The sequence below is a fragment of the Camelina sativa genome, chromosome 3, assembly GCF_030686135.1.
Source record: "Camelina sativa cultivar CO46 ecotype springtype chromosome 3, ASM3068613v1".
NCBI classification, from domain to species: domain Eukaryota; kingdom Viridiplantae; phylum Streptophyta; class Magnoliopsida; order Brassicales; family Brassicaceae; genus Camelina; species Camelina sativa.
This window is the reverse complement of record NC_141882.1, coordinates 682830-700980: the sequence shown is the minus strand read 5'-3', so window position 1 is coordinate 700980 and position 18151 is coordinate 682830. Positions and strand designations below refer to the sequence as shown.

The 18151-nt window shown below is 34.1% G+C and overlaps 3 protein-coding genes, 1 non-coding gene and 1 pseudogene across 57 annotated transcripts; 2 read left to right on the top strand and 3 right to left on the bottom strand.

Annotated features, from left to right (window-relative positions):
* Positions 1 to 527: 527 nt before the first annotated feature.
* Positions 528 to 3678, top strand: LOC104759950 (uncharacterized). Of its 4 annotated transcripts, XM_010482819.2 has the most exons (8): positions 531 to 793; positions 909 to 980; positions 1239 to 1428; positions 1562 to 1632; positions 1871 to 2018; positions 2966 to 3043; positions 3168 to 3263; positions 3429 to 3678. In XM_010482819.2, exons 3-8 carry the CDS (start codon positions 1348 to 1350, stop codon positions 3507 to 3509), a joined length of 555 nt encoding a protein of 184 aa, XP_010481121.1. In that variant the 5' UTR covers positions 531 to 793; positions 909 to 980; positions 1239 to 1347; the 3' UTR covers positions 3510 to 3678. The 4 variants fall into 4 exon arrangements, with proteins under 4 accessions (XP_087363710.1, XP_087363709.1, XP_087363711.1 ...); XM_087507584.1 differs by lacking the exon at positions 1239 to 1428 and having other exon boundaries at positions 528 to 793; positions 2966 to 3004; XM_087507583.1 differs by lacking the exon at positions 1239 to 1428 and having other exon boundaries at positions 528 to 793.
* A 208-nt stretch (positions 3679 to 3886) lies between these two features.
* Positions 3887 to 3958, bottom strand: TRNAH-GUG (transfer RNA histidin (anticodon GUG)). Its single transcript has one exon. It is a non-coding gene; the product is annotated as a tRNA-His (tRNA).
* A 225-nt stretch (positions 3959 to 4183) lies between these two features.
* Positions 4184 to 11009, top strand: LOC104759912 (uncharacterized). Of its 50 annotated transcripts, none has more exons than XM_087507625.1 (35): positions 4184 to 4622; positions 4738 to 4808; positions 4884 to 4977; positions 5077 to 5118; positions 5209 to 5390; positions 5501 to 5563; positions 5663 to 5726; positions 5921 to 6031; positions 6141 to 6207; positions 6312 to 6386; positions 6466 to 6574; positions 6662 to 6715; positions 6823 to 6869; positions 6966 to 7074; positions 7186 to 7308; positions 7392 to 7479; positions 7555 to 7610; positions 7691 to 7768; positions 7862 to 7969; positions 8064 to 8144; positions 8320 to 8427; positions 8505 to 8559; positions 8640 to 8717; positions 8912 to 9003; positions 9100 to 9133; positions 9238 to 9276; positions 9364 to 9509; positions 9601 to 9657; positions 9765 to 9833; positions 9967 to 10045; positions 10145 to 10214; positions 10299 to 10365; positions 10462 to 10498; positions 10589 to 10659; positions 10750 to 11009. In XM_087507625.1, exons 20-29 carry the CDS (start codon positions 8131 to 8133, stop codon positions 9778 to 9780), a joined length of 639 nt encoding a protein of 212 aa, XP_087363751.1. In that variant the 5' UTR covers positions 4184 to 4622; positions 4738 to 4808; positions 4884 to 4977; positions 5077 to 5118; positions 5209 to 5390; positions 5501 to 5563; positions 5663 to 5726; positions 5921 to 6031; positions 6141 to 6207; positions 6312 to 6386; positions 6466 to 6574; positions 6662 to 6715; positions 6823 to 6869; positions 6966 to 7074; positions 7186 to 7308; positions 7392 to 7479; positions 7555 to 7610; positions 7691 to 7768; positions 7862 to 7969; positions 8064 to 8130; the 3' UTR covers positions 9781 to 9833; positions 9967 to 10045; positions 10145 to 10214; positions 10299 to 10365; positions 10462 to 10498; positions 10589 to 10659; positions 10750 to 11009. The 50 variants fall into 50 exon arrangements, with proteins under 50 accessions (XP_087363751.1, XP_087363745.1, XP_087363739.1 ...); XM_087507619.1 differs by having other exon boundaries at positions 4185 to 4622; positions 5663 to 5766; XM_087507613.1 differs by having other exon boundaries at positions 4229 to 4622; positions 5209 to 5386; positions 5921 to 6004; positions 6655 to 6715; positions 8320 to 8423.
* A 54-nt stretch (positions 11010 to 11063) lies between these two features.
* LOC104778528 (histone-lysine N-methyltransferase MEDEA-like) lies at positions 11064 to 15783 on the bottom strand (annotated as a pseudogene). The gene is made up of 17 exons (XR_015594749.1): positions 15775 to 15783; positions 15426 to 15514; positions 14505 to 14788; positions 14230 to 14406; positions 14045 to 14132; positions 13826 to 13951; positions 13676 to 13723; positions 13502 to 13573; positions 13210 to 13418; positions 12988 to 13114; positions 12653 to 12861; positions 12358 to 12489; positions 12197 to 12266; positions 12058 to 12105; positions 11796 to 11924; positions 11629 to 11706; positions 11064 to 11442 (listed from the first exon to the last, which is right to left on the bottom strand). The product of XR_015594749.1 is annotated as a histone-lysine N-methyltransferase MEDEA-like (transcript).
* Positions 15784 to 16564: 781 nt separating this feature from the next.
* On the bottom strand, positions 16565 to 17566 carry LOC104759900 (uncharacterized). Its single transcript, XM_010482777.3, has one exon. It carries the CDS (start codon positions 17446 to 17448, stop codon positions 16615 to 16617), a length of 834 nt encoding a protein of 277 aa, XP_010481079.2. The 5' UTR covers positions 17449 to 17566; the 3' UTR covers positions 16565 to 16614.
* Positions 17567 to 18151: the final 585 nt, after the last annotated feature.

Here is an 18151-nt window from a genome sequence, read left to right as displayed (position 1 = left end):
AAACAAAAGGTAGATGACAAAGAATACAGCCGTGAGCTTTGACCTGTGTGATCTCGTAACTAGTAGTATACAAACCTTTCTATATATCGATCCACTGTTCCAGCTTTCACAAAGCTCACAGTGTAGTTTTTGAAAAACAAAACGCTCTCTAGTTCGGAAAAAATCTTCCATTCAACCCCCTTTTTTAATTCATCTTTTAATTAATTAACCATTCAAAATTTACCATGTAATTTAATTAAAGAAATTATTAGGCTTTTGTAGATACACCTTTACAAAAACACCCAATAATTAATGTTATATCTATAAAGCAATTAAAAATAAATCAATCTAATTTAATAAGTAATTATAAAAAGTGTTATTACAGATTAGTAAAATAATTATTATAATCTAGGACCATTAACAATCCAAATTAAGGAATATATATATTTTATATCCACAAAAAAACGATCAGAGAAAAGGGTAAACTTGTCAATTCGACGTTGTTCGCTTACGAACTCCTTTTAAAGTTGGACTTTTTTCTCTTTACTTATATGTTCGTTTTTCGTCAGAGGCAGGGCAAAACAACAAAAACAAAAAACAGAGCAAAGCCTTTTTTTTTTTTTTTTTTTTTTTTTTGAAAAGCAGAGCTTTTTAAAACGGAGAGATCGGAACGATCGAGAAGGAGATGGGTGATGTAGTTTTGTTTATAGATGAAACTTACTCGAAACCGAGTTCAACTCGGTGTAGAATCTGTCACGAAGAAGAAGCTGAGAGCTACTTTGAAGCTCCTTGTTCTTGCTCAGGGACCATCAAGGTATCTTCGTAATCAAGATTTGTATTTTTTATATATATAAATTATATTAACTTGATTCTATTAAATTTTCAAATTTGAAAAAAGAACTTTGCATATTGATTATTTTTTTATTCAGTTCGCTCATAGAGATTGCATACAACGATGGTGCGATGAGAAAGGAAACACAATTTGTGAAATTTGTCTCCAGGTTTGTTTTCTAACATCAATTAGAGTTTATTTATATTTCTTTTATTTTTTCGGGGTAATTTTGGGGTTATTTATGCTTATGTGATGTTAAAATTATAATTTGTTTCCCAATTTATCATCTCACAAAAAATTTGAATTTACGTAATTGTTTTCTTCTTCTTCTTTCGAAGTTTTCATCTAGTTTTCTTGAATAACAACGATACGTGTTATCCTACGTGTCCCGTAATTTTTTTTTTTTTTTTTTTTTTTGCAAAATTAGAAAAAGGAAAAATATTCGATTCTCGTAAAAGATCGTAATCAATGAGCCAATGCCACGCTGTTTAAAACTTTCATAACTTTTCTTCCGAGTTGTATATATTTATTTTACAATGGATTTACAACAAAGAGTTAGAAACAAAAATGGTAACTGGATCCATCGAGTTATGGGACCCCTACCGAACTTGTCGGAGGTACTTTTCTGTTTCTGGCTGTATAGTATTTGGATTCTGTTTTGATAATATTTGTATTAAAAGTGATTTATAATGAGATCGATAATTATATATGCATGGAAAAGAAACACACTAATTAAATATTTTTTTTCAGGAGTATAAACCTGGATATACCACAACTTCAAAACCATGTCCATTGATCGAAGCAGCAACAGTCACAATCGGGTATTAATTTTCTTAAAAACAAAAATATTTAAGGTTTTAATTAATTTCCACCAAACTCCAGCAATTGATCTGTCTTTTTTTTTTTGTTGGTTCTCCAATTATTTAAATCCTTACACATTTTCTTATTAATATTATTATTATTATTATTATTATTATTATTATTATTATTATGATTCTAATAATAACAACAACAGTCCAAAACAAATTGAAAAAAAATATTAACTTAATTTATGAACAGAGATAATTTACATATAGCGAGGAGAGGAAATGGAGGAAGAAGAAGAAATAGAAGAAGATTAGTGAGCAGAGCAGGATCAGCAGATTTCCAAGAATGCAACTCTGGTGCTGATAGAGGCGCCTCTTGTTGTACATTCTTGGCTCTCGTTGTAAGTTCTATATCGATCCCCCTTAAGTTTAAAAAAAAAAACATACGTAATATAATTATTAGTAAGCATTTAAGTCTATAATAAGATTATTACGTGGAGGATTTATACACTAAATATTAAACAAATTAGCTAAATATTAAGGCATTGATGCGATGTATCATGAAAGACCAATCTTTGGTTTACGTGAGGTCCAAATCAGAAATGGCAACCACTTCTATCGAATCGACATTTAAGGTTCGCATGATTGGTAACCACTAATGATAATCATTATGTCCACTTGATTACCAATCGTTTAGAAATTTATAACAAAGTTATTGAATCAATTAATTGCTAACAAAAACGGGTACTTGTATTATCATTTAATTTATTTTGATACTAATAAATTTAAATTTAAATTAGTGTGCTTGTTTAAATAGGAGCATCGTTGAAACAATAAGTGAATAACAAATCTATAACACTTTTGAACACTCGTGGAGATGGTTCAAGTTCAGTGGTGCTACTGCTACGCGAATACCAGGGTTACAAAGAACACTAGATTAGAATGATGGTTACGGATTCATTAGAAAACTAGGCACTTTAGGTTCAGTGAGTTTGGCTGGCCTGGTTACTTAGGTTTGGTGAGTTTGGTTTGCTCGGGTTTACTTAGGTTTGGTCGACCAAAAAACCTAACGAAAAGAAAAAGGTGTTTTCTTTTGGAACCAAAAGAATGTCTCTGTTTACTAAATTCGGAAATGGTTCATAGTTATAAGTGGGTGACATATCCCAATTTACATGACGTCTTTTCAAAGCTTTAACCCATATTCAAGCCATGCCCAAATTGAACCAAACCAATTTTATCTGGGCAAATTATCATATCATATAATACCCATATCCTTATGTTACATCTTTTACGGCGTGACTCTTATTTTTGTTGGTACTAATTTGATATTTATATTCTTTTTATGTAGTTTTCGGTGGTGTTGTTGATAAAGCATGCATTTGATGTGGTTTATGGAACCGAGGAGTATCCCTTCACAATTTTCACGGTAAATTGCTCTTCCTTTTCTAATTAAGATTTTTATTTCTAGAGATACAAAAAAAAATATGATTTACTATTACTTAGTTTTATATGTTTTTTAAAGTAAGATGAATGGTGAAAATAATGGGCAGGTATTAACATTGAAGGCCATTGGCATACTATTGCCGATGCTCGTTATCATTCGAACTATCACAGCTATTCAGAGGAGTCTCCGATATGAATATCTCGTAAGCTCCCCAAACATGGACTGTTGAGTGTTATATTTCTTGTTTTTCTTTCTTTAATTAACGATTAACTCCATTTTTACATTCTACAATCAAATTTTAAGTTACAACTCTGTGTATCTCTCTATATGTATACTTATAATGTTCGTTGGTCATTCTTTTTGATAGGAATCTGAGGAAGATACATTAAGTTCTAACGAAGAAGATAATGGTTTGGAAGAGGAAGAGCAACAACAACATTGGGCTTGATTTAGTATTTTCTCTTGTTCAAACCTTTTTTCAGAAAATATGAATGTTCATATAGGAATTTGTAATCATTAGAAAATGTTAGAGGAGAAATTTGTAATCATTAGCAAATGTTACAATATGTTATATAGATTTTTAATCAAAATATCCAAACACAAATTAGAGGAGAAAACAGTTCACCATTATCTTCTATATGGTTATGTAAACTTGAAAGGGAAACTGAAAGATCTTACAAACAAAGATATTTTAATGTTTCGGCCCAGCCCAATTAGATCAAGTTTAGGTTTTTTAAATTAGAGGACAGGTGGAGAGATGAACGGTCAGGATCTAATGACGAATTAAAAGACAGCAGTACCCTTCGATGAAAAAAAGATTTAAAATGTGGCTGCTGGGATTCGAGCCCAGGTCTCCACGGCCACAACGTGGAATTCTTACCACTAAACTACAGCCACTTTGATGTTAATTCTTACATGTTTTACATCATAATACAGTAAACAGTCGTGTTGATCTGAGTTGCAATAAAAAGCCCTACGTTTCCTAAGTGTTTTTTTTTTTTTGAGAGAGTCCATTAATTTACATGTCGGTTTAGATATTTGGGCTTTATATGGGCTTCGGTATGTAAATAAGCCCATTATGTAATGACTATAGTTAAATGGAAAAGGAAAAACGTTATAATTTCCTTTTCTTTTTCCTTATAAACGGTTCGGTTCTTTTTTTTTAGTAACCCCTAATCTTAATCCTAAACATAAACAAATATGTGTTTGTTGTTTATAATAAATACTGCTCTTGATCTCAACATCTCTTAAACACTGAGACTCTTCTTCTTCACTCTCTTCACCGAAAAAAAAAAAAAAAAAAAAATTAGGAGGAGATACCTTTTCGTTCTCTTCTTTAATGGCGTAAGATTGTTTTTTTTTTTTTTTTTCTCCTTCCTCTAATTTTTGAAGACCGAAGAAGATTCAAAGCAGAGCTAGGGTTTATGTTTGAAGACCCAGAATTAGGGTTCTCTTTGTCTTCTTATTGATGAATGAATTAGCAAGCAGGATATGGTTTCCATGGCGTTTCTTCTTCTTCTTCTCCAGCTTTCTCTCATCTGATTTGATCGACCAACTAAAGGTAATACAAATTCTAGGGTTTACTTTTAAGTTATGTTAAGACCTCATTCTCTTTGTCTTGTCTTGCCTTGTCTTGTCTTCTAACTCTTTGAGTATCTCGGTTGATGAATTTGCAGGAAGATATTGGTGCCAAGTGATGATCGGAGGAGCCGGATGATGGCGTTTCTTCTTTTAATTTGACCGCCAAGTACAGGTTTTGTAAATTCTAGGGTTTTTTTTGGTTTTGTTTTAATCTAATTCTGGTACATGTTGTGCATGTCAGAAAGATGGATTAAAGAATAAAGAAGAAGAATACTCGGGTCTGCTTTATGTCAAAGAGATGGATTGGAGAGTGGAGAAGAAGAAGACTGCTTAAGGTAAGTTAACTCTGTTCTTCTCTGATTCTTGCTTCTTTTTACTTGGATTTTTCAGTTTTTTACTAACTAATACTAACCAGCATACACATACATCTTCAGTGATCCTAATGGAAGTTATAAGAAGACACTCTGAATTCTTAGGTTTGTGTTACTTGCTCTTAGATGAAGTTGGTATTTTATAATATTTGGTCTCACTTCACTTCTTCTGATATTTTTTTTTGCTTTACGCAGGCAATTCGTACCATTGCTCACAGTTACTCAATACTTCCCCATCCATAAGTGAAACTGAGACTTTTTGGTTTTGTTGTTGCTGAAGATATATATGGTGCACTTCCTTCCCATTGATGTTAAGGATGATGCTGAATTATGGACCCTAAGGATGGCAACAAAATCCTCTTCTTCTTTATTGGTCTGTAAGTCATCCCAAATTTTTATCCTGTTCAGAGAGTTTTTTTCTTCTGTTTCAAGTTTATCTATCTCCCTTAACCATTACTCTCTTTTTGTTTTTGTTTTGAACAACAAGGTGCTACTCAAGTGTGTGTGAGGGATTATGACCTTAACCATGGAATACTCCTCTTCTTGCTTTGTAAGCTCTCTTAAATTCCTCTATCTTTTTCTTGTTTTTTGTCCTGTTTCAAGTTCATCCAATATTTCTATTTTTTTTTTTATGTTGTTGAACAACAAGGTGCTACTGAAGTTGGAACTCGACAAGGCACTAGAATTCAGCGCACCACCCTTTGAAATAAAAGGTACTTGTCATTGCCTCATGCTAACAATTCTCATCCACAGGTAATAAACTCTTTTAACTCTCTGATTCCTTTAACTCTTCTCTTTTCTTTAAAAAGAGTTTTGAATGTTTTTTACTTTTGAAATAAGAGTCTAGCTTTTGTTTGTATACGGTGATCTTAAATATTTGGTTTGTTTGTTTCTTTGGGTGAAACAGATGTGTGTTCGAGTGTTCCAACCAGATTTTTTGGAGGGTGAAGTAGATTCAGAACAAAAACGGTTGATGGAGAGGGTTTTTAAGGTAACAACATCAAACTAATTTTTGAAGGTAATATAAGCCTTTCTTCCCTTGTCCGCTTCCATAAAAGTGAGTCGAATTTGCTTTTTGATGGCTTTGTGTGTTTCTTTCTTTTGGTGAATGTTTTCGCTTTACTCAGGCAAGTGGTTCCATGGCGTTTCTTCTTCTTCAACTTTCTCTCATCTGGTTTGATCGACCAACTAAAGGTAATACAAATTCTAGTGTTTACTTTTAAGTTATGCTCAGACCTCATTCACTTGTCTTGTCTTGTCTTCTAACTCTTTGAGTATCTCGGTTGATGAATTTGCAGGAAGATATTGGTGCCAAATGATGATCAGAGGAGCCGGATGATGGCGTTTCTTATTCTGATTTGACCGACCGCCAAGTACAGGTTTCATAAATCCTAGGGTTTTTTTGTTTTTTTTTTGTTTGCTTTTAATTTAATTCGGGTATATGTTGTGCAGGTCAGAGAGATGGATTGAAGAATGAAGAAGAAGAATACTCAAGTCTGCTTTATCTCAGAGAGATGGATTGAACAGTGAAGAAGAAGAAGACTTAAGCTAACTGCTTAAGGTAAGTTAACTATGTTCTTCTCTCTTTCTTGCTTCTTTTCACTTGGATTTTTCAGTTTTTTACTAACTAATACTAACCAGCATACAGATACATCTTCAGTGATCCTAATGGAAGCTATAAGAAGACATTCTGAATTTTGAGGTTTGTGTTACTTGCTCTTAGATGAATTTGGTGTTTGATAATATCTGGTCTCACTTCACTTCTTCTGATTCTTGGATGCCTCTTTTTTTTTTTTTTTTTTTTTGCAGTTACTGTACGTGGGCTCCCATCATCTGCTCCATGGCAACATTTGAAGGTCTGATTGACAACTAATGTTTTTGCTGCAACATTTTGGTTTCTACTCCCTTGTCTTGTTTTTTTTCTTTCTGATATGAAATCCATTTTTTTGCAGGATCATATGAGGAGAGCTGGTGATTTCTGCTTTATATTGCTGAGGTCACTCGAGACAGGTTCTGAGTCTTCCTCCTTTGTCCATTTCAAATTCTCCCCATCCTTAAGTTGTGAGTTTAATTCCGCCCCTTTAAAGTTTATTCTTCGTTACACACACAATAGAGAAACTAACTGATATATTTTTTCTTATGGTTTTTTGCTGTTGCTTCTTCCTTCTCTAGATGTTGCAGTCTTACACAACGATGGTCAAATCCTATTCTGGAGATTGAATTGGCGTTTGTTTCAGGAGTCCAGAGAGACGACCACAAATCTATGATACTGTTAATCTTCTGGAGAGTGTTGGGGTGAGATTTGTTTCTCCACTTTTTTAAATTACTTGAAATCTCTCTTGTTTATGTTTGCTTAGTAACGAGTTTGTCTCCTTTAGGTTTTAACAAGAGGAGCCAAGAATCAGTATACCTGCTGCTGGTCAGAGATGGATTGAAGAATGAAGAAGAAGACTCGTACTGCTTAAGGTAAGTTAACTCTGTTCTTCTCTCTTTGTTGCATCTTTTGATTTTATTGGCTCACAGAATAATTTAACTCTATAGGTCCCCAAGCTTTGTGAAGTGTTTGGTGCCTCCTATTCTAACTGAGCCTGCGGAAGGTACTATTTACTTTATCATTCTTGTGCTACCAGCTTTCTGATTTTTCTTAGGTTTTATGAATATCTTGTAATTGTTACAGGTCAAGAACCACCTGTGGCCTAACGTTGATGCTCATAGCGGAGTGCTGCCGAACTATTATCGTTTAACCGAAAACAAGGTACAAACCTGCATTGTTATCACTTAAGTGTTAAACCCTGGGTCTTGTTTTGCTGAATCTTGGTTATAATTAATTGACTGAACTTTGTTTCAGATACAAATTCTACACTGCTTTTTGGCTGTCTCAAGGAGTCTCTTCATCTGCTCACAGATACTACACTGCTTTTTGGCTGTCTCAAAGAGTCTCTTCATCTGCTCACAGGTACATACACAGACATACTTTGGCGCTATTGACAATTCTTGTTGAATAAACCCACACTCATCTTTGTGATGTTGTTTTCTCTTTCTTGTTTCAGCTGATATAGGACCGGGCTCTTCGATTGCCACTAGAGCGGCCAAAGAGTGTAAACATGGAGAGGTTACATGTCCTCCAAAAGGTGAAACTTTGCAACTTTTACATTTTGCAATTCTTGGCGTTTTTTTTTTTTTTTTTTTTTTATTACATTTTCTCATATAATTTGGTCTCATTCCTCACTTCACCATCGTTGTTGCTTGTTAGCAATAGATTGAAAATCCAGGATTGGGTTTAACTCCCTTTATCTTGTGTTTTAGGATTATCCGGTTCTTTGGTGTGGGTTTTATGGGTCTTTGGCAACTTCTCGTCCTAAGCGTGGGGGATCACTGGTGGTGGTTGTTCAGCTTTTGCTTTTTCTCAGGCTGGTAACGTTTTCCCCCCTTTAATATTTATTTGGTCATACTTTCTTTTTAACTGGCTCACAAATTATTTAACTCGATAGGTCCTCAAGCTTTATGAAGTGGTTGGTGCCTCCTATTCTAACTGAGCCTGGAAAGGTACTATTTACATTATCATTCATGTGCTACCACATTTCTGTTTTCCTTTGCTTTTATGAATCTTGTAATCGCTGTTACAGATCAAGAACCACCCGTGGCCTAACGTTGATGCTCATAGCGGAGTGTTGCTGAACTATTATCGTCTTACCGAAAGCAAGGTACAAAATTACATCGCTATCACTTAAGTGTGATTCGTTTAAGATCAGAAGTTAAAGGGAATTATCTTGGTGGAAATATTTGGAATTTAGGATCTTCGTTATTAGTTTGCTGCTTCATAACTTTCTGGTTTGTGTCTCATTACGCATATTACTTATTGTTTGATCTATCTGAAATGCTATCCATATTGATGCAGATAATTGTTAAATCCAACCTGTTTTTCGTCAGATCAGTGCTTCAGGTTTTGGTTTTACAGAACCTTGTGTCGACATGGGCTACTATAACAATGTAAGTGTCTTTTGTTTTCTGTTTTAGCTCTGCAACTCTTATGTTCAAAATTGTTGTTCCATCGTTCTTAGTTTTTGAAGCATGATACTGTTGCAGGTCTTTGATGAATACAACGACGAAACTGATATCGGTAATTACAAAGGATTTAGATTTGGATTAAGCCTTATGTTCATGAGTCTTTGCATTCTTAGTTTTAAAGCTTCAATTATTAAGTCTATTGCTTCTCTATATCAGGTGGAGATCTACGCGATGGATAGGGAAGTCATTCTCCAAGTAAGTTCATCTCTATATTATACTATAATCTAACACTTACATCTGTATAATCTTGGTTTGACCTTACTATTTTAATTGATTTTTCAGTGTTGGTCTCGCGTGTTCTCTTCTGCGACTGCAAGGATGAAGACGAAGACTCTCTTGAAGTCATTGCCGCCTTGGAGTCTGGTAAGAGTGAAAACCAACCCCGACTTTGACAGCAATACGTTCTGCGTCCCTGCTAACAGTGGAGAGTAAGACCTAGATCCGTTTCTCCCTTTTGTGTTGTTGTTTCATATGTGTAAATGCTTGGTTTCTAATAGTCTTCTTTGCTTTTTCTCTCAGGTTGCTTTGTCATTATGTTGTCAAAGGATCACAACAACAAGCAGCAATATGGACTGGGTAAGTTTCCACTCATGAGACGCGCTTATTTATGTCTGGTTACTTTTTTATTTTTATCTCTCGTCTCTCGCTAACTTTGGTGTGCATGTTTTTTGTTGTTGCATCAGCTTCAAGGATTGTTAAATTTGCTCAGATACTACCAGAGAAAGGCATCGCTGGACCATTTGTGGTTTCAGGTGTGGAGATGCGCATTTGTTGTTTGTTCTGTGTAGCCTAGGTTTTCCCTGCGTTGTTTGTTCTGTGTAGCCTAGGTTTTCCCTGCTCATTCTCACAAGGCGTGTTGGTTTTTTTTTTTTTTCTCACTCTCAGGATGCTTGCCATGATCTCACTTTGATCATTTTGATGGTTGTTGCAGTAGCGTCTTTAGCACTTGGGATTAAAAACAGAGGTTTGTAATGAAATCAGTTTAGTTAGATCTTGCTCTTTTCACTTTCACAAGTGTACCGTCAACTGCAATTTAACCTTTGTCTTACATAATCTTCGACAGGGTATCAAAGAAGGATGGTATGATGGAGGAAGCACTGCATTTGCAGTGATTATTTTGATTGTTGTCACGGGTAATATTAACTTGTTTCACTTAAATATGAGCATTTTTGATATTTACTCTTGGTGTTGTTCTGATGCTTTGTTCTCCTCTGCAGCTGTCAGTGACTACAAATAACCTCTCCAGCCTCGGAACCTGAATGATTAAAGTGAAACATACTATAGGTAATAGATTTGCACCAATGTAATTTTTCCTCCCTCAATACTCATTTTTCTTCTTCCCTCCTTAGTTACACTATACATGTGTTGATTGCTGCACAGGTGACAAGAGGTGGAAAATTCTATCTATGATATTGTGGTGCGTGATGTCATACCTCTCAACAAATGAAGTTCAAGATTTTCTAGATAAGCTCTTTAACATTGCTCATGGGATTTTATTTGCTGACAGGGCGGCGGTAGTTGGATTAGAGTTGTCTGGTTCACCAACAGAAAAAGGCCATTCTTGGCTGGGAAATCAAGGTTTAATATTTGAGTTTTATTGTTTTCAACTTCCAACGCAGTTTTACACTTAGGAGTGGAAAAATGATTCGTATGTTTCCTCTCCTTCAGCTGTGGATGAATTTTCGAGATTCTAGCTTCATGCTTTTCCGTTCAACTCAGAGAAGAAGTGTGGTGGTGTTGCTGTAAAACACGGTAAATATCTGCTTCTACATTGTAGATACTAAAATTATTTTTCGGATGTATGATAGACAAGAAAAATCATAATCTCTAGAAAAATTGAGAAAATCCTATCAACAAAGTGAAGACCTCAAATTCCGACTATACTTAAGGATTATATAACCCAATATTAATTTTGACATTTGTATACATTACATGTAGTACTTGTTTAATATGTGATTTCTCTCGCTATATGAACACTAATATTTGTGGGAAAAAAAAAATTAAAGTTCAATGCAAACCTTGTTTTAATACAAAAGAAAAAATTTGAGAGTTAAGAGACATATATGACATACAAACAATCTTAAAAAAAAAAAAAAAAAAATCTGAAGTGTTGGTTTAATTAGTAACACAAAATAGCATTACATTATTCATTGATATTATGAGAGTTATGTAACTCTAAAAACGACTAGATGAACGGATATCCTTAGACTTTTTGGAAACACCAGTCTTTCTAGGGTTTCGACCACGAGACCAATCCGCATGTTCTGGTCCATAGCAATAGTCGAAGAAAAGCTCCTCACCTTCTTCGATAGCCTTCTCCGCGTATATACCGATCCTCTGGTCTCCTCGCACAATCATCAACTGCACACAAAACCATAAACTCTCATGTCATGATAATTTAGTTTGTTCTTGGAATGTTTTGGAGATATATGATTCTATATAAGGACCAATCCGCAACAAGTAAATTTGATACATGATTTAGAGAAACCAACATAAGTATTGGAATGTTAGTATATATGTTCAAGATAAAGTACAATGAATTGGTACCTTGGCGTAGCAGTTAGGTTTTGCTGAGTGATTGAGAAATTTAAACTTGTTACCTTTACGGCGAGCATCGATTTCGAGCTGTAAAATGTTACTTTGATGAGAATAAATGTGTAACTCACGAATAGTAAACATTCAAGGTAAAAAGATCAGAGACTAAAGTTAATTACCTGATCATTCAAGGTAAAGAGGTAGGACGAACCAGTCCGATCTTCTAGTCTCCCACGCTCATTTGCTTCATCATGAGTGATAAGTTCGCCCGTATATTCTCCGAGAAACTCATTCTTTTTAAGTGAGTGCTGACAAATCAAACAAAATCAGACAATTAATGGTCTAAAGTTATAAAACACTAAAAACAAACAAAGAAAAGAGTTATCAGTGCATGCACCAATAACTATTAAACTTTGGTTTTTGGTTATGCGCTTTGCTTACCCGTGTAAATGCACCCCATCCTTGAACATCAGACTTTGCAAGGAGAATCTAGTGAATAAGAAAAGAAAAGACAATTAAATGTTTTTCATATAATTAATCAGTTTAAAATTTCGGTACGTATTTGACGTTGATGGTTTACCTTCTTGTTTCTGCTAAGAAGGAATTGCATGTTCTTGCATTGCATTTGCTCTGATGTCTCATCTCCACAGCTATATTATAAAGTAAAAAGTAAAATTAAGACTTTAGGTTCGACCTTTAAGCATGGAATTTTGTAAAGAAATATCGAAGTGAAAGTGTTACCCAAACGAACAATTCCGACAAAGATCTGGATCACATTCACGACTAGCAGCGAAGCAAGGACATTGTCGGTTTACGCATTGACCGATTGCACAACGACATCCTCCAAAACGATTGTTACAATCCTTCGGGCACCTGAATTAAAAATATTGTATTGAGTTGATCAATCAGAGTTTTCGGAAAATTCAACATCAGATAGACTAGTCCGAATTATTTAAATCTTATGGAGAATTCTAGTTTAACATTATTAGGCCTCAAGAACGTTTTAAACTTTACGAGTAAAAAAAGAATGACATACCCGCAATATTTTTCGCAACAATTTTCATTAGTTAAACAAATGCATTGATCTCCACATGTTGACTCGCAACTGCATGGTGTGTACTGCTTATATAACTTAGCTTCTCCATTGGCTGTTTTTTTCAAAGCAGGTGGACAACGAGCATATTTTCGTTGTCTGACCTTTTTGCGGACAAACCTAGTACTTCTTCGAGATACTTTTTTGTTAACCTGTAATGAAACCATCAATATATATATATATATATATATATATATATATATATATATATATGAAACTTGAATAAAGTGTTTCTAACATCCATGTCATGAGGATTACGACAATATAGTTTATTTTACCTGCTTGTTTTTTTTTGTAGGTCTGTAATGATCTAGTAACATAGTAGATTGATCTTGTTCACTCATGTATTTGTAAACCTCTTGGCACGTTTTAGACCCCCGAAGTAAGTTTAATGCAATAAGACAACTGCGGAAAAGCATGATCATCAAGGGATACATACACGTTATAAGTATATATATACCACGATACATGAAACAGTACCATTTTTAAAATGTTTTTACCTGTTTCTCCCAAAGACTTCAACTCCTTTCAAGTAAAGATCCTTCTCCTCAGGCGTCCACATAGTCATCTCTGTAATATTTGTTGTTACTTCATAAGTATCATTCACTTCAGCATCTTCATTTACTGTGTTGTTATATGAGACCATATTCTTCCCTCTCTCGTTTGATGTAGAATTATCATTATCCACCACATGATCATTAGCTTCTACCTATTATATATGTTAAACCATTAATAAACATCGTTAAGAAATAAAAAAAGTACTAAGATCAGAGAGAGAGATCAGAGAGAGACCATGAGGTAACAATGCTCATAGCATTGTCCATTATCATCTTCATTCTCGGACAAATTAGATATACCTTGTCCCTGACAAGCCAAAGCAATCTAATTGAGTTAATAACAACTTAAGCTTAATTATAAGGCTTATTATGCAACTTAAAGTTTGATTATAAATAAATTCAAGCTTACAGATTTAACCCCAGGCTGATACTTCTCATGCATATGACAATCAAATATCTGTAAAATGAATTAATAAAAATATAATAAAAGTATGTATCAATAATCTTCTCTTTTCTTTTTTCTGTGACAAAAAAAAAAGGAGGAAAGAGTCAAAGTTACCAAGCAACGACGGCAGAAACGCCTATAAGCAGCATCCTGAAAAGTAATAACAATTCCTTTGGAAAGCAAATCAGAAGTCTCTTCAACATTTCCATCATTCTTAAGCTTGAGCTCATTGTATCTCTCCTACATTATTTAGTTTTGAAAAGAGAGCAACCAATAAAAAAATCAGGAAAATTATTTGTCGATGTATATATGAAGATTCGATTTGGTTATTACCAATATATCGGAAACATCCACTTCAAGAAACTTGGCAAGAACACTCAGCACGTCCTGATCATCCAAACCATATTCCTGCCCAATCGTCCTGAAAATTTCTTGAACAGTTTACTAGATATGGACGGACTACACTTGAGTGCATATATGAGTTCATAATCAAGAACAGATGTAATGCAAAAACTAACCATATGAACATGTCTACATCCTCGGAAAATACGAATATTTCTTTCTTGGTTTCTTCCTCATCATCTTCTGCTTCATCATCTTCGTCTTCCTCGCTACTCAATTCTACTGCCTCACCATCCACGTAGTAGAATTGTCTCTTACCAATCACAGAATCATTCTCAGCCATCAGCTGGCTACTGCAGTGTTACGTTAAAGACATGCATGTATTTATACAATATGAGTGATAAAATATAGTATATGATGGATCTTTAGTAGGAAACAAAAACAAACATGCCTATTCGTGAAGACCCATGTTACGGATCGTGGTAGCTGCTCAATAACTGGAAGCTTGACACTGTGTAATGTAATATCTTCATCAAGAACATAACGCTCGTCATCGTTGCAATCATAATTCCAATAGCCACTGAAATGATGAAGTGGTTCTAGCATTCTCGAAAGAAGCAGATTGTTATCTCTTCCTCCATTATTATTCTCTGCTTGGGACCGTTTTGAGGCAAGGTTTTGATGGTGGAAAGCATGAGTATTCACACTCGGTTTGCATATCAGCTCGAATGAATTCTGTTAATCAATTAATAGGTAAGTGATTTTCGAAATTGCAGAAACTTTTGATTTTGAATGGTTGACATCAATCTTGGCTTCTTATGTATACACAGACCCTAACCCCAAAAAAATATGAAGTCCTAGGCAAACCAAAAAAAAAAAATTGGCCCTCTTTGAATGCTTTTTACTGAAAAATAATAATTTGGACTCTTTTCTTTGTACATAAAAATATAAAAATTGTATTACTACCCGTTTGAAAACAAATGTTATTATATTACTTTTTGTCATATTTAGTGGAGTCGAACTCCGGTGGAATTGGTCGCAAAGTTGGTATTGTAACCACTTGACTAAAGACACTTTCTATATTTTTTTTATTATAAGTTTTGGACAGATATGTTAAACTCGACAGAGCTGGAAGTCTTTACCTATTCGTGCAATTTTCTATAAAATATATTTTATTTATTTATTCAAAGATTTTAATATTTTTCTTTTTGTTTTAAAAAAAAAATACATATATGTTCATGATTTATCTGAACATCTCTTTGCAATCGTATAATTATCAGATTAAGTCTCCCATCTCCTTAATTTTCACACAAAAAGAAAAAAAAAAATAGAACAGAGAGTATATATATTGAAGCAACAAGAAGTCACTTACATTGATATGCATAAATCTCTCCTTTTCGATTTGCTCTCTGATCTGATTTATCTCGGTGGCAAATCCTCATCACCACCTTCATGGCTTTCCTAGATTAAATCAACAATATTTTTTTTTTGAAGCAGTATGAAATCACGAAAATTATGTAAAACAAAAAGAAACGAGAAGCAGTATGATTTATACACCCCCACATCAAATATAAATAACAAAGAATTCTGCTGGTTCTCACTTCTCAGAAAATGGATCATGGGAAGAATAACATAAATCTATCACAAAATTAAAATGTTATAGAACTTATCATGATTTCACAACCTATCCAATAACGATCTATTTCGAGTATATAACTCACCTTCTCCATTAACATCCTCGCCTCTTGTTGTTTTCTCGTCTTCTCCGATGTTGTTGCAAAGGATTATGTATATGGAGGTTTTCAATTAAATAAGGAGTCCACAAAACAAATGGAAAGAAAAAAAAAAAGGAAAAACTATAATCTAGAAGAAACGTATGCGTATATGGAACCTCATGCTTTAAAAGGAAGAAAATATGAAAATATGAAAATATTAGGAACATTTTAATTTTGAAACATATACTATATATACCTGTGGATGTTGGCTTGCCTATTAAATAACGTTTTGACATCTCAAGTTTGAATTCAAATACTTTATCTTAAAAAGAAAAAAAAAACTCATAATTATGTGATAAATTGGTTTAATTAAACTACCATTGAAAATTGTTGATACATATATTAAACTGTCGGAACGTCCGGTAAATTAATTACTTATATTGTGTATTCATAGTATGATTTTTGTTGTTGTTTACGCAGAAGAAACAAACTGTAAATCGTTGAAAACATATATGGATATCTATATACGTATATATATATATATATGTGTGTGTGTGTGTATAATTAAAACGTAAATTTTATGATTTTGATATTTTTACTACTTATAATCAACGTTAATTTAATTTTCCAGTTTTTCTTTTAAATGGACTATAAACGTGTTATACATGTAGAAAAAATACATTTAAATTTATGTCCTATGGTTATTTTTGGATGAAGTGTTTTTTTTCTATTTTACATTCCCTTATTTTTCTGACATGTACATCGCTAGAAAGAAAATTTAAAAAATTAAATGAAAAGTCTCAAAAATATTAATAATTGAGTTTTGAGTTTGATATCTCAAATACCTTACACATTATCATCATTACACATATCATCAACAACAAACAATTTGCAGCCTCTTCTCGACCTGTTGATGGTCAAAATTAACATATTCACAAAAAACAAAAACCCTTTGAAGATCTTAACCAAACCAATTCCAACACAGATGTAATACATCCACCAGTTTACAAAATCGAGACCTCCCAAACGAATCAGAAGGTTTCGTTTAACCTCTGCAACGACCACCAAACTTTCAACCTCATCTCTTAGCCTCCACCACCACATTATACCAAAAGTCACCGCCACGACGGCTCTCTCCGACCATCTCTCATCCTCCACGTAAACCCCGAAAACAGTGTCGTCAACCACCGGCTTAACCACGACTCTGAACCACATCAGCATCACTTCGTGTAGGCCCAAAAAGAACATAACCCTAACCAAAACCCACCTTTCTTGAGAAGCAAGAGAAAAGCTTGTGTCTGTATTTATAGACATGGTCGTGCTCATGGTTGCTTCTATTCCAAAGGCAACACAAGCTTGGACGATGAAGAGAACGATCCAGCAAATGTATAGATGGGCATGGAGAACAGAGCATTCTGGTTTCCCGGAGAGATTGTGGATTAAAGTGGAGACGATGATAAGAGATAAGATTGTGTATAAGACTCCGACATCGACCTGGTGAAGAAGGCAGAATACGCCGGAGACGGTGACTGGAGCTGAGAAAGATGAGAGAGAGAGACGTGAAAGGAAGAGGAAAGAGAGAGGGACGAGGAGACTAAGAAGGCTAATAGAGATCATTTGAAATGGTCGAAGCAGTGACCAGCTGCTTCTCCGGTTCTTCTGTGTTTCTTCATGTTCCATCTTAATCCGCCAAGAAGTAGAAGAAGAAGAAGAAGAAAAAAATGGGAACAGACTGTTGCTTGAATGAGAAGAAACAGAGGATGTAAGAAAGATGTATATAAAGCTTTAGGAAAGTGTGTTTGGCAGCCACGTCTATGGTCGTCTAACTACAAAAGGTCCTCTTTCCTTATTCCTTTATATTTTAAATCTATGCATATAACTAATTTTCTTTTATTTGTTTATCGATGAACGTAATGGTTACTACAACAAGTTGGTAATAAATTATATCCAAAATAATTCATTTGACCAAAAATGCATTCCGACGGACCCAATATATATCTTAGTGTTCGACCATTAACATGGTGGATAAAGCTCCTCCGATATCTATTATTTAAAAAATTATACCACAAATACGTGTGTATATAATATTATAAGCAGATTAGATGTTACATTAAACATTTCCTGATTTCTTTTTTGAAAGAAAAGGATGATTAAAAAAACCAAGATCTTGAATGACAGGTAATAACTCAATAGAAAAGTTAGTTATAAATCCTAGTGTTAAAGCTTTGACAAACTCAGGATTAAGACTAGTGGAGTTGTAACTTTCAGATTGAAAACGAAAGTCAAAATAAAATTGCATAAGTTGGTACTCATCTTCTAATTCATTACCGATCTAAAAAGCTTTACGGTGCAATGACAACAAAAAAACGGTTGAAAGAGGCGG

Coding starts and splice junctions, on each gene's coding strand:
- LOC104759900 (XM_010482777.3), bottom strand. CDS start 17,448: ATGGAACATGAAGAAACACAGAAGAACCGGAGAAGCAGCTGGTCACTG.
- LOC104759912 (XM_087507613.1), top strand. CDS start 8,118: ATGGAGAGGTTACATGTCCTCCAAAAG. Junction 8,424..8,504: donor CAGCTTTTGCTTTTTCTCAG/GCTGGTAACGTT, acceptor TTAACTCGATAG/GTCCTCAAGCTTTATGAAGT. Junction 9,004..9,099: donor ACATGGGCTACTATAACAAT/GTAAGTGTCTTT, acceptor ATACTGTTGCAG/GTCTTTGATGAATACAACGA.
- LOC104759950 (XM_087507583.1), top strand. CDS start 665: ATGGGTGATGTAGTTTTGTTTATAGATGAAACTTACTCGAAACCGAGT. Junction 794..908: donor CTTGCTCAGGGACCATCAAG/GTATCTTCGTAA, acceptor TTTTTTATTCAG/TTCGCTCATAGAGATTGCAT. Junction 1,633..1,870: donor GCAGCAACAGTCACAATCGG/GTATTAATTTTC, acceptor ATTTATGAACAG/AGATAATTTACATATAGCGA.